Source organism: Dromiciops gliroides, chromosome 6, assembly GCF_019393635.1.
Source record: "Dromiciops gliroides isolate mDroGli1 chromosome 6, mDroGli1.pri, whole genome shotgun sequence".
In the NCBI taxonomy this organism is placed as follows: domain Eukaryota; kingdom Metazoa; phylum Chordata; class Mammalia; order Microbiotheria; family Microbiotheriidae; genus Dromiciops; species Dromiciops gliroides.
The window spans coordinates 79,996,233-80,010,190 of NC_057866.1; the positions used below are offsets into that span (position 1 = coordinate 79,996,233).

Here is a 13,958-nt window from a genome sequence, read left to right on the forward strand (position 1 = left end):
AGACAAAAGACCACAACGCACACGGGTCAGACATGTAAGCAAGTTTAGACCAGATTTCACTGTTGTCTTAAGTAAAATTTAGTTTTATGCAACTAGCCGTCTGTATATTACACCATCTCCATTTTGACTTTACTTAGGTTTACTAAAGTGTTATGCATTCTTCTTTAAGTACATTTGTTTTTAACATGGATTACTTATGGGTTTCACATTTGGTGAATGTTAGCAGTGTGCTGGCCATCTTTGGTTTGTAGAGGAAATCTTAACCATGAACTATTCAAAGGGGCTAAAAATCAACTTTAAGTACTTTTGTTTAAATTCTAGCTTAAAAAAAATCAAAACTCAACCTTTTACCTATACTAAATCACTCCACACGAATTAGAACCGCACATCACAGAATTGCACAGGGATTACAAATATTACATCCAGTCTGCATAAATCGAATTCCACTACCGACCAGGTCACAAAATGGCTGCACTTTCTAATCTAAAACTAATGTGCATATTGTACACATTGAGGACATTTTAAAAAACTTGAGTCACAATAATGCATGCAAGTTTGTTGTTTATTTTTTTTTTGGAACAAATTTTATAATTTGCTCATGCTACCTAGATTCAAGAGAGCTTTTTTTTTTTTTTTTTAAATTCCTGAACATTTGCAATAACTCACCTCTGGTTAGTAAGTAATTCTAGTGCATGCATATGGTGTATACAGGTAAGTAAACATGCAATTTCTCTTCACATTCTAAAACTATGGCAGTTTAGGCCACATTGTGCTGCCTGCATTTCATCTGCAATGCAGTGTGTCTTAAACGTTTTCAATCCCGTATTAATAGGTGGCATTACACATAACACCTATATAGCAGCAAAGCTAATACAGCTTGTGATTAAAAATGTTTAAAAAGAGCTAATAAATCAGATTATCTTGAGGTATTATTTCTTGCAAGTCAAAATGGAGAGCAAAAATCAACCCTAATTTGTTTAGTTTATGTATACACTGAAAATAGCAACAATAAAAATAAGCTTTTTGTAGCAGACATATTCCATCTTCACTATTATTTTTTGCTACCTTTGGTAAATTACTGGGGCAGATCTTGAAGTTAAAAACCCATGTTTAGAAATAAGTGCACGCTTCACCCACTAAATATAGCAGCAGACTGTGTGCCCCTATGCAAAAAACATTCTCATATCTAGTTTTAACTTTACATATAAAAATAACTTGGAGAAAATACAAAAAAACATTTTATTTTAACATGAAAATATCACAAAAATTAGTAAGCCTGAGATGTAGGGTTTTGGTGAAAAACAAGAGGCTTGTAGTGTTTTGGCTGCTGATAAAGATGCATGTATTGAGAGCTGGGGTGAAAAGCAGAAGAATGCACTTATTTCTTCTGCACGTCAGTATCTTCAAACACAGTAAGCCACATGCACCCATCTTTCCTTAAACAGAGGCTGGTTCACTACGCTTAGTTCCAGCGGAAGTGGATCTGACGTGGGCGGTCAGCGCCTTCCTTGACCAATGGCTTATGGAATTCACGTCCTGCACGAGAGTGGATGTTCGCCCAGCAAAACTCACAATAATACTGCAGGCAAGTGACATTGGCACAAAAGAAGGGAGCGAACTTTCCACCACAGCGTGCGCCCTGGCATTCATCACACATCTGGTCATCCAACACATATGGCTTTACCTCCACCTACAGATGGGAACAAGAGGGAAATTCTTTAAAAGGCAGAACAAAACAACCTTGTCAATGCTTTCAGCACTTGTAGAGAATTCTTCAGGAGAAAGAGAGAGCCTGGAAAGGAAGAAAACAAGTATTTCCAATGGTAATTTTCCTCTCTACCTGACTTTGCAGGGCAGGGGCTGCATCATATCTATCTCTGATTCTCCCTCAGCCCCAGCACAGAGTAAGCTTTTGATGAATATTTATAAAAATCAATGAAGTAGCTCTCGAGGGCTACAATTAATTCAATGTCCTTACATGGATAAATATAAAATTATATAGGAAGACTGAATTTATCATTAATCTCCCCAAAGTAACACATTGATATAGTACTTTAAAGTTTACAAAGTTTTCCCTACAATCATGCTGTGAAGTAGTTGGTACAAAACATTGTTTCCATTTTACAGATAAGAAAGCTTAGGTTTAGAGAGCCTGAGGGCCTTTTTACCTGCAAGATTTTATGCCATGTCTGTGGTCACAGAGCTAATAAATGTCAGAGCTAAAATTAAAACTCAAGTATCCGGAGACTCTCCAACCAGTGCCTGTGATTTCCCACTGTATCAGCACCATCATTTTCTCTGTTTTTCTCAACACTAATCATCCTTGTACCCAAGTACTGTATATGTGAGCATGTGTGCGTGCACACACACACACCAGGTAAATATGACACCAGAATTCTATAATTAAAGTTTTATTAAGATGTATGTTTCAGCTCAAACTCATGACATGATCGCTCCAAAAAACATCCAAATAATGCCATAGGACAATTCCTGGAGCAGCAAAACCCACAGAAAAAGGTGCTGAAATCATCTTCCAACCAAGGACAGTTTGGAAGGTCAGAAGGAGGGAGCTGCTGTGCTGATACAGGAGTTGAGCCCAACCCCACAGTCACCCTGACACAGATCCAGTCTCAGGAAGGCCTCACCAGAGAAAGAGACCCCCTGAGCCTCTGAATCACCTGAAATGCCAGTGTTGTCTGGAACTAAGCTCACAGTCTGGTGAGTGGGCTGAGCCCTTGGCAGGGGGGAGATTACAGGGGTCTATGCTGGTGATGAGGCAGAAGTTGGGTTTTTCACCCCTGCTGGGAACCAGGAGGTGGGCTTGAGTAGCAGTGGTCCAGGTTGGGGAGGGGCACAGGCTTGTCAGAGCTGACAACCACAACACACAAAGCTCATGATTAGCAAATTGGTCTGGGGTCATCTCTGGACCAGGGAATAGGCCAGGCGAGTGAAGAACCTGCTGTTCTTTAAATAATACCACTTGGGACCTTCTGAAGCTTGGGATACTGCAGCCTAGAAACAGTTCCCCACTTTAAGGAGCTAAAAGTCAAGTAAAAGAAAGGCAAGATGAGCAGACAGAGAAAGGTGAGGACCATAGAAAGTTTCCTTAGTGACAAGGAAGATGGAGGTGTACCTTCAGAGGAAGATATCAAGGTTAGAGCCCCTATATCTAAAGCTTCCAAGAAAAATATGAATTGGTCTCAGGCCACAGAGGTGCTCAAAAAGGACTTTGAAGATAAAGTTATAGAGGTAGAAGAAAAAATGGAAAGAGAAATGAGGATGATGCAGGAAAGACATAAGAAAAGATGTATGTTCCAGTCAATGGATAACTGGACATTAATTGCAGTGAACGCATTTTAAAGTGATTTAGAAAAACCTTTAAAATTATACAACAGCTATAACAGAAACAAAGTACATTACATTTTGGATTTGGCAAGTCTGCCATTTATCTACCCTTCAACTTTTAAAATTAGTTTACTCTATACCAATCATATGGTCAATGAGAATCACCTGGAATTATTTAATGAAGGGGGCAGAGGTACAAACAATATGTAACTCTATCATGTGGTATGTACGGTGTTCTGAGAAATCTCAAAAAAACCCAAAATAATGGGCATCAAAATGGGGAGACCTGACACGGAAGGAATTGGAATAGCCTTCATTTGGAGCTTGGTTTTTGCACTGAGTCCTCAGAATGGATTGTCCAGCTTGTGCTCTGCACCTGAGCAGAACTTGGCCCTCTCAAATCTTTTCATGTTAACATAATATATTTGAGTTGGAAAGAACCTAAGCAGTCATTCAGTCTAGCGCCTTATCTGATAAGGACTGACTGAGGCCTGGAGAGGTTAGTAATAGGTAAAATTCATATGTGAGGCCCAGAGCATTTGGCTCAGCAAGGTTATGCTTCAGATCCTGCAAGCCAGCTTTAGCAATATGTGAACCAAGAATTACCAGAAGAGCAGGCTGGTCTTTGAAGAGGCAGAGGAACTAGAGACCAAACTGCCAACATTCACTGGATTATGGAGCAAGTAAGGGAATTCTGCTTCATTGATTACACTAACGTCTCTGACTGTATAGATCACAACAAAATGTGGCAAGTCCCCAAAGAGATAGGAGTACCAGACCATCTTACTTGTCTCCTGAAAAACTATATGTAGGGCGAGAAACAACAGTTAGAAATCAGCATGGAACAACTGACTAGTTTAAGATTGGAAATGGAGCTAGCCAAAGCTGTATATTGTCACCTTATATATTTAACTTGTATACATAGTATATTATGTGAAATGTCAGGCTGGATGAATCAAAAGTCGGAAATAAGGCTGCCAGGAGAAATATCAACATTTTCAGATATACAGACAATGCCATTCTGATGGAAGAAAGTGAAGAAGAATTGAGAAGTCTCTTACTGAAGGTGAAAGAGAAGCATATTTAAAAAGCTGGCTTGAAGCTTAACATAAAAAAAATTAAGATCTTGTCAACTGGTCCCATCACTTCCTGGCAAATACAAGGAGAAGAAATGGAAGCAGTGTCAGATTTTATATTCTTGGGCTCAAAGATCACTGCAGAAGGCAAGTGCAAGCATGAAATTAAAAATGCTTGTTCCTTGGAGAGAACGCTATTGCAAATCTGGACAGGATACTAAAAATCAGAAACATCCCATGCCAACAAAAGTCTGTATGGTCGAAGCTATGGGTTTTTCCAGTAGCAACATGTGGCTGTGGGAGTTGGACTATAAGGAAAGCGGAGTGTCACAGAATTGACACTTCTGAATTATTGTACTGGAAAAGACTTTTGGGAGTCCCTTCGATAGCAGGGAGATTGAATAAGTCATTAATTCATGCTATTCACTGGATGGTCAAATATGGAATCTGAAAGCTTAAATACTTTGACCACATAATAAAAAGACAGGACTCATTGGCAAAGACCCTGATGTTGGGGAAGATTTAAGGCAAAAGGAAAAGGAGAAGGCAGAGGATGAGATGGATAGTGTTATGGAAACAATGAACATGAACTTGGACAGACTTTGAGAGATAGTGGAGGGTTTGGTATTTTATGGTCCATGGAGTCATGAAGAGTCAGACACAACTGAAAGACTGAATAACATCTGTCTCCAAATTCAGTGCTTTTCCTACTGTATACTGCTTCTTCTAGGATGAGAAATATGAAGAAATTAAGTTTCTTTGTTTAAAATAAATTCTATTTCTTGCTAATCATAGGATAGTTACTCAATCCATGTTTTTTGAGTTGATGAGATAAAGTGGCTTAAGAGTCAAAGGTAAAAACAAAAATACCTAAGTAAATGGTCATGCTGTTCTGGGGCTTTTGGCCCCCAATGTAGAAAGTTTAAAATATCTGATATAATTTGCTTTTAAATAACTTTAAGTTATATATAGTATAGTTTATACTATATAAAGTGTGTGTGTGTGTGTGTGTATATTAGACTCTATATGCGTATCTCAAGTATTGGGTCTAATTTTACAAACTATAAATTGTAGAAACATTAAATTCCTAAGTTATCATTGTTACTGCTAAACAATGTAGAGATAGCATGGTGTAGCGAAAAGAACAACAGACTTTGATAGAAAAGCTGGCTTATAACAAAACCTAAACTGCTATTTTACCAACCTTGAAGCATCTACAACCATTATGAAATACCACTTACTTTCTATGTGATTTTAGCTAAGTTCCTTTCCCTGATCTGAGCAGCATTACCCTAGATCCACCTGTACAGTCCCTTCCAGTACTAACATTCTGAAATTTTTGTGGCCCTGCAGAATCCCCTGGTGATTTAAAAACAATGACATATCTGATTCCTGAGCTGAACATCTGAAGAATTAGAGAGGTATCAGAGAACTAGGGAGAGGCATATATCATCAAGTTTTTAGACTAGGAGGAGTCTGCAAACATATAGATGAATAAGCTTGATACTCTAATAAGGCAAGAATTCTACAATGTATTATTTTAAAGGAGTAATTTATGAGCAATTAGAAAGGCAAGTGGCAATCGCTAATAGACTGATTTCTTGAAAAATAAGTTATACCAGACAAATAAACCTTATTTCTTTTGCTGTCAAGACTACCAGATCAGAGAATGGTATAGACTCAGTTCCCCTAAATTTCATCATTTGAAAAAAACTCATTGCTGATAGTAGACAAGGCTAAATGGATAGAACAATTAGGTGATGTTAGAACTACTTTAATGACTGGACTTCATTGAGTCCAGTCAACAATTCATTCTTGGCTCTGTTTCAACTTGGATGTAAGACTTAGAATTCTACCCTCCCCACCTCAAGGGAGGGATGCCTAACCAATTAGTTGCAATCTAATAAAGAGAAATATAATGTCTTACACTTGGTTAAAAAATAAAATCAGCTTCACAAGTATAAGATGGGAAAGCTGGCAACATCACTATCAAATAAAGAAATACTTTTATGATTATTACAATGTTTTTTAATTTCTTTTTTACCTCAATAACTCTGGAAAGGCTGTTTCCTTAAATGCAATTTTTGTACTGGTATTTTTTTCTCTTCAAAGTAAATTCAGAAACATAACCACTATATGTACCTTCCATCAACAAAGAAGAGCACATTTTCCTTTTCACAAAGTATTAAAAAAAGACTTTTTTCTAACATAAAGGCAATTGAGAAAAATCCAAATTAATTATGGCAATTAAAATATAGTTCTCTCAATTCCACAGCCACTACCTTTCAATCACTACTTCATGCCACTCACTAAAAACCAGATGCCTTATCATGACATGAAGGTGACTCTGAGTTCTTAAAGGCCAGTATGACCTGATTCTGAAAAGTGTGTCTGTTTTCTAAAGAACGGGATAGCTAACTCCAAAAAGGCCAGGCATCAGAAAGCTGGCCACCATGTAAAGAATCATTTTGATGATAGCAGCTCATGAGCATTATTATCAACTAAGATATTAGGGGGTTAGAATCACCATAGCTACACAAAATAAGTATATGTATACATATCTATGCACACAATTAAGAAAAAGAACACAATTCTTTAAAAGCAGACTATAGCTGACAAATTTTTTGAGTCAACTAGGGCTAGAGAAGAGAAAGCTGGCCTCAGAGTCAGGAGGATGTAACTTCAAGTTTTATCTCTGCCACATACTGGGTCATCCTGGATGAGTTATTCAACCCTTCAAGTATTCTCAGCAACTGTCTAAAGATGAGAAGTTGCAGAGAAGGTACCAACCTGCATTGGTAGAAGAAGTTACCTATACCAATGAAATGACAGGTCTTATCCCTCTCTTTCAACTTAAATTTCTCAATAATGAAATTCTTGAGGACATCAACACAAATAATTCAAATGAAAAATATATGTAAATGTATATTCTTCATTTGAATTATTTGTATATATGTATGTATGTATGTATGTGTGTGTGTGTGTGTGTGTGTATATATATATATATATATATATGTATGAGACTCGCAAATAAAAAAGAAACTCACTGACAATTTAGATTTTTTAAAAGGCATGGAAAGAAGACAGAAGATTTTCAGGAGTGCTAAAGCCCAGACTCAAGATGATAAATTCTAAGGAAAATAAAAAAAAATATTTTTTTCCTTTTTAGTTATGTTGGGAAGGTGAAGGACATCAAAGACTTGGTGCTTGGGGTAGGACAATAAGTACAACAGAAGGGAAAAACTCTTCACCTTTTACTTGTTTTTCTTTTCCTTTTTTCTGTTAAGGGGAATGACTGTCAGCCTGGAGATGATAGAACTAAAATGGTTAACAGTGTGTTGAAAGCCAAAGTAAGTGAAAAGATAAAAGACAACACCTCTCAGACCTCAGAAAGCTCAAGTCACTAAGTCTGTATCAATAAGATCCGAGGGTACAAAAAGAATGAGTTGATTATGACTCCTGAGTCATTTGCTGTTGGTCATCTTTGAGCCAAATGTCTTGATTTTCAAGAGTAAGGAGAAGAATTCTTATTTTCTGTCAAGGAGAATGATCTTCATTCCAATAAATCTCAAAGGATATAACTAAAATGGTTAGCAGTGAACCTATAGTCAAGATAGTCAAAGAGATGGAACAAGAAATTTGCAAATTATAGGCTGCTAAGCTTGCATGCAAAATTTGACAACAAAAAATTTTGGAGGGTGGGGCAATGAGGGTTAAGTGACTTGCCCAGGGTCACACAGCTAGTGAATGTCAAGTGCCTGAGGCCAGATTTGATCTCAGTTCCTCCTGAATCCAGGGCCAGGTCACCACCTAGCTGCCCCCTCAACAACAAAATTTTAAAGGAATTGTTTATCTGCATTTAGGACAAAGCAGTGATGACTAAAAGCAGAGTGACATCATCAAAACAGGGCATGCCAGATTAACATAATTTTCTTTTTTGAAAGAGTTGCTGGTGAACTGGTAGGTGAGGGATGCTATGGACATAGTTTGCTTCCATTTGGGCAAAGTGTCTGACAAGTCTTTTCTATTCTTGTGGATAAGATTAGAGATATGTCCATTTTCTGGTCCAGCTCTGTTGGTATAAGGGAACTACAAATGAGGTTTTCTTTCAACCAATGCAGATCAGCAACTGCTCTGGAACTTATAGACTTAGGGAGTTGCACATGGGAACAGACAGGCTAAGTAATATCCTGGTGGTCACATGGTCAGTACGTGCTGAAAGAAAACATAAGCTCAGATCTTCCTGACTCCAATACTTCTCTACATTGCTTCCTATACCTTTCTTATTCGAAGAGATATATTCTGTTTATTTTGAGATAGATCACAGTCTTAAGCAGCCAGGTAGCGCAATGGATAGAGCACTGGCCCTGGATTCAGGAGGGCATGAGTTCAAATCTGGCCTCAGACACTTTACACTTACTAGCTGTGTGACCCTGGGCAAGTCACTTAACCCCAATTGCCTCACCACACCCCTCCCCCCAAAAAAAAAGAAAGAAAAAGAGATAGATCACAGTCCAATTATGTGGCTTCAGAACTAACTGTACTCCAGTGGAATGCCTCAAATCATCCCTTGGTCTTGGAGGTAAAGTTAGAATGCTTATCAAATTAGTAGATAACAAAATCAGGAGGGCCAGCTAAGGTGGATTACAGGGTCTGAATTCAAATAGCAATCAGCTGAATTTAAGATGAAAAATATAATGGGGATAAATGAAAATTCGTGTTTAAAAAAAGGCATGATAGGGGAAGCTTCTATTGGTTGTTATGAAAAAAGACTTGGGGCTTTTAGTTGATTAAAAGCTCAATGACGCCACAGTATGACTCAGCACGCCCCCTGTTCCTCCCAGAAAACCCCCGCAAGACTCATAACAAACTAATGAAATCACAATAGCACTAAAAGAGTAACAACATCTAACACGAGGGAGAAAACAGTCTCACTATACTCTGATCTTCTAAGATCATATCCAATGTGCGATAATCAGTTCTGAGTACAACATCTTAGGAAAGAAAAGCTGGCGTATATCTGGGTCGGCATTCCAGATAAGGAAATAAGAAATATGTCATATGATGGACGACTGAAATAATTAAGGTTGCTTGGTTTAGTAATGAAAAGGTAGGGCATGATAGTTGTTCTTTAATTACCTGAAGGTTTTGTCAAGTAAAGGAGGGCTTGTTTGTGAAAGGGAACAAAGCTAAGAGCAATAGGAAATTGCTGAAAGGTAGACTTTGGCTCAAAGTAAGGAAACTTTTCCTATCAATTAGAACTGTCCAAAAAGTAGAAGATGGTGCTTTGGAGGTGGGGATGGGGAGCTGGCTCAGGACACAGACCTAGAGCCGGAAGGGATATTAGATCATGTAGTATAGCTCCCATCACTGGGTTTGAGTACGAGGAAACTGAGGCCCAGAAAGGTTAAGTAATTTGCTGAAGGTAACAAAGGAGTAATTAGCAAAGCCAATATTCAAACCCAGTCCAAGATCTTTTTTCCACCTTGTACTATGCTGTCTTCAGAGATATTCACATAGAGGCTATATGGCTACTTGTCAGGGATAATGCATAGAAGCATAGAGCTGAAGAGAACCTTAGGAATCATCTAATATAGCCTATCATTTACCTAAATGCATTTAGAAAAGATTTATAAACAAGAATAGTTAATAAATATTATTTTCCCTGCTTTGGACATTAATCTGCATTACAGTTCCTACTGGAGTGTCTTTAGGCATGACATATGCAAGATCTTCATAAAGTCTAAATATACCTTTAAACTTTTAGAAATTTAGCTTGTATGACAACATACCATTAACAGTGTTAAACAGCTATTATTAGTAAAAACATTTAATATAACTATATATTGCTAATAAAGATGTGAACAAATAAAATGACTATTTGCTACTGTATACAAGGAGATAAATGGTGTTCTATGACTAAATGAAATGAAATACATATATACTATAATAAGAAAATGTAATTTCTCATTAAGTGTGATTAACGATTACTGTTATTCTGACTATCCTAAGTTAAAGGTTAAAAGTTTTAAAAATGAACAAGGATTTTGAAGTCATATTTACATTCAGAAATATTTTGACCCAACTCAAGATTAAAGAAGATATGTGGTAAGTTTATAACACTCTGAAGTGTTTATACTATTCACAATAAATTCTTAGAGTTGTACTTTTGACTATACTTTACAATATGAAAAATCTATCACAATTCTAATGTACAACTTACTCGTTTGTCAATATCGCCATGTTGAAGTTGAACAAACCGAGCGCTAATGGCAGCGATATAACTCTGTTGATTGGAAAAAGCAACACGCCCAGCACCTTTTGGGTACTTCAGCTCTGGATCTGTATCGATTCCTGCATAACAAACTCCACCATAGAGCCGGTCCATTATCATTGCGAGTTCCACTGTAAGAGGACATTTGGTAAAAAAAAAAAAAAAAAGAAAGAAAGAAAGAAAGCAAAGGAAAAAAAAAACGGTTAAAAAGGTTATTGGTTAAAATAAATTAAAAAAACTGATTCAAGCTGATAACAAATCTAACTATTCATTAAGAAACTGACAGTGCTTTACAAAGCACATTTTTCACAACCCTAAGATGTAGGTAGTATATTATTATCCCCATTTTACAAATGAGAAAATAGTGAGACAGTAGCTTAGAGAGTTTGACTTATCCAGAACTGGCATGTAATTCAACTGGGTCTTCTAAGTGAAGTTCTCTTTGTACTATAACTCAGCATATTTATAACACCACTGCAAACCCCTTTCCAAACATGTAAAATAATGGAAAATAACTCATAGTGTTTTTTACTTTACATTTCCTTATTTTAAAATCAGATTTTTTCACATTATTCCCAAGTTAATAATTCACATATATCAAAGGAAAATATTTTTTGGTACTGGTTTTCACACCTAAAATTCTTTTACAAAGTAAAAGGCCTGTACGAATGATTTCATTTGTGTGGAAATCTTAGTGTCTTCCCCTCTGAGACTATCTCCAATTTATCCTGTATGTTTGTATATATTTATTTGCGTAGGATCTCACCCATTAGACTGTGATCTCCTTAAGTCCAAGGACTATCTTTTGCCTTTATTTGTATCACTAGTGCTTAGCACAGTGCCTGGCACATAGAAAGCACTTCTATTAAAGATTGTTTAAAATCAATTGGCAAGACCATTCATTTATTCCATAATGAATTATGGCAAGTTTATTAATTTATTAATTTTAATTATTTGCGGGGCAATGAGGGTTAAGTGACTTGCCCAGCGTCACATAGTTAGCAAGTGTCAAGTGTCTGAGTCCAGATTTGAACTCAGGTCCTCCTGAATCCAGGTCTGGTGTTTTATCCACTGCACTGCCTAGCTGCCTCCAATTATGGCAAGTTTTAAGATAAAAGATATATCAACTATGTTTACTATGAATAAAGGGGATCATAAAAAGGTTCAGTGATTACTTTTTACTTATTAACTACTATTCACTGGATAATTTAATGATACGCCTTCAAAAATGATGATTAAAAATTCAGTATATTCAGGATGGACAAAGAAACAAACACACGTAATGCTCTGGTGGCAAAAAGCAAATTACTGATGGTGCTTTTTCAAAGATTCACTGTACGTTGATATACTGACAATAAATTTTAACTGCTATGCATTTCTGGCTGAAAATCAGGAGGTGGACATAATCAGCACTAAAACATAAGGTCCTCATAAGTTATTTCCCAAATAACATAAAAGAGACCCAATGACCTTGTAAAACTATTGGTTTTCTCGGTACTGTGACCTCTCAATATGACTGCTAATACAAATGCAACCATTTGAAAGTCCCTACTGCTACTGGATTAACAATAAAATGTTTGTAGAAAGATCATGGAATGAAGATCAGTACTAAGATAAAGATTTACTGAGAAGTAGTACTCACTTTGCTGTTAGGCACATAAGAGGTTGGAACAATGTATTTGCCATCATATTAGGAAGACTGACCAGGTTTTTTCTTAGCTATGCTATCACATTTGCTACACCATCACAAATCCACAGGTGAGAGTCCCACTTGTGATCTAGAGGTAGTTGCCACCTTCTATGATACCTTAGGAAAAATGTGAATAACTAAAGACATGGCATGCTTCCTCCAAAAGGTTGTTGGAATTTCCATTTAATTATGGGCATCAGTAGAATGTGTGTGTGTGTGTGTGTGTGTGTGTGTGTGTGTGTGTGTGTGTGTGTGTGTGGCCATTTATAGCAAGCTGTCAGATTTTGAAGGACATCACATAAAGAATGCTTCAAAACAACTGAAATGTAAAGAGACTAGAAGATCTGTTTATTTTTTATTTTATAGTAGTATGTAAAACTCAGAAGAGCCAACTGCAGCACTACTTAGATAGTTCTATGACAGATTTAACTTTGGAGATAAATGATTTGCTGAGTATTGTCATCAAGAAACGTGTCAAACAAAGAAACTTGTTCACTTAAGTTGTTCAACAATATCATGGAAGATGTTCACCAAGTCAGACTGTCACAAGAAATCTATACTGACAGCAAGGTTCTCCAAATGATTTATTTGTAAATAACACTATACTAACTGAATTGATTCCTGAAATGATATAAATTGCCTCTGTGAAACACAAAGAAATACAAAACATATTCCAAATATGACGGGATAAAGAACATGGATTTTTTTTCATTTCATGCTCATTTCCTAGAAACACAGCTAGATGAGTAGGCCAAATTATTTTATTAGTATATTAGACACAACAGAAGGTTGGATGCAGAATTGAGGAGAAAGAAGACAAACTGCTTTTGGAAATTGTCACAATGATAAACCACTTTGGGCCACAAAAACCCATGTTTAACACCATTCGTTTCTCACTAATTATGTGACTGAGAATCAATCAACAAGCACTCAGACTAAGTTAAATAGTCCCTGTCCTCAAGATGCTTACTATCAAGCTGGAGAAGACAAATGAACATATATAAACACATACACAATAGAAACAACATAATCTGGAGGTAAGGCATGAGCATCTGAAAGGTGCAGAATATGCTATTTGAGTGGAGCCTTGAAGCTAACACAGAGGTGGAAGTGAGGGGAGATTGCACATCAGATATGGGAAAGAGCCAATGTAAGGGCTCAAGCGAAAGGAAATGTATGAAGAGAAACAAAGTAGGCCAGTTTGGCTGGACTGTACTTTGTATAAAAGGGAATATTATATGTAATGAATCTTGAAAGATGAGTTGTAAAAGCCATTTCATATAAAATGGAAGATTTTATTTTTTGATTCTAGAGTTAATAGCCAGCCACTCGAGTTTAATAATTAGGGGAATGATGTAGTCAGACTTGTACCTTAAAAGTAAATTATTTTGGTAGCTGTTTGGAAGATGGATTGAAGTAGGGAAAGATTTGAGGCAAGGGAACTAGAAACAGGCAAATTACGTTACATAAATGTCTTGGAAGAACAAAATTTTCAACAACAAAAGACAATGGAAAAAACAAAGTGGCTCTAAGCAGGATGAAGCATTTTGCAAATTATGAACTGTACAAAAGT

At 36.7% G+C, this 13,958-nt stretch overlaps 1 protein-coding gene across 8 annotated transcripts in view; it reads right to left on the reverse strand.

Annotated features, from left to right (window-relative positions):
• Window positions 1-588: 588 nt before the first annotated feature.
• CPEB2 (cytoplasmic polyadenylation element binding protein 2) overlaps window positions 589-13,958 on the reverse strand; it is a 79,534-nt gene continuing 66,164 nt past the window's right edge. For all 8 annotated transcript variants that reach the window (XM_043970932.1, XM_043970928.1, XM_043970931.1 and 5 more), the window contains 2 exons: window positions 10,645-10,826; window positions 589-1,690 (listed from right to left, as the gene is read on the reverse strand). In XM_043970932.1, coding sequence (XP_043826867.1) covers window positions 1,463-1,690; window positions 10,645-10,826 — 410 coding nt within the window. In that variant the 3' untranslated portion in view covers window positions 589-1,462. The remainder of the gene's footprint in view (window positions 1,691-10,644; window positions 10,827-13,958) is intronic.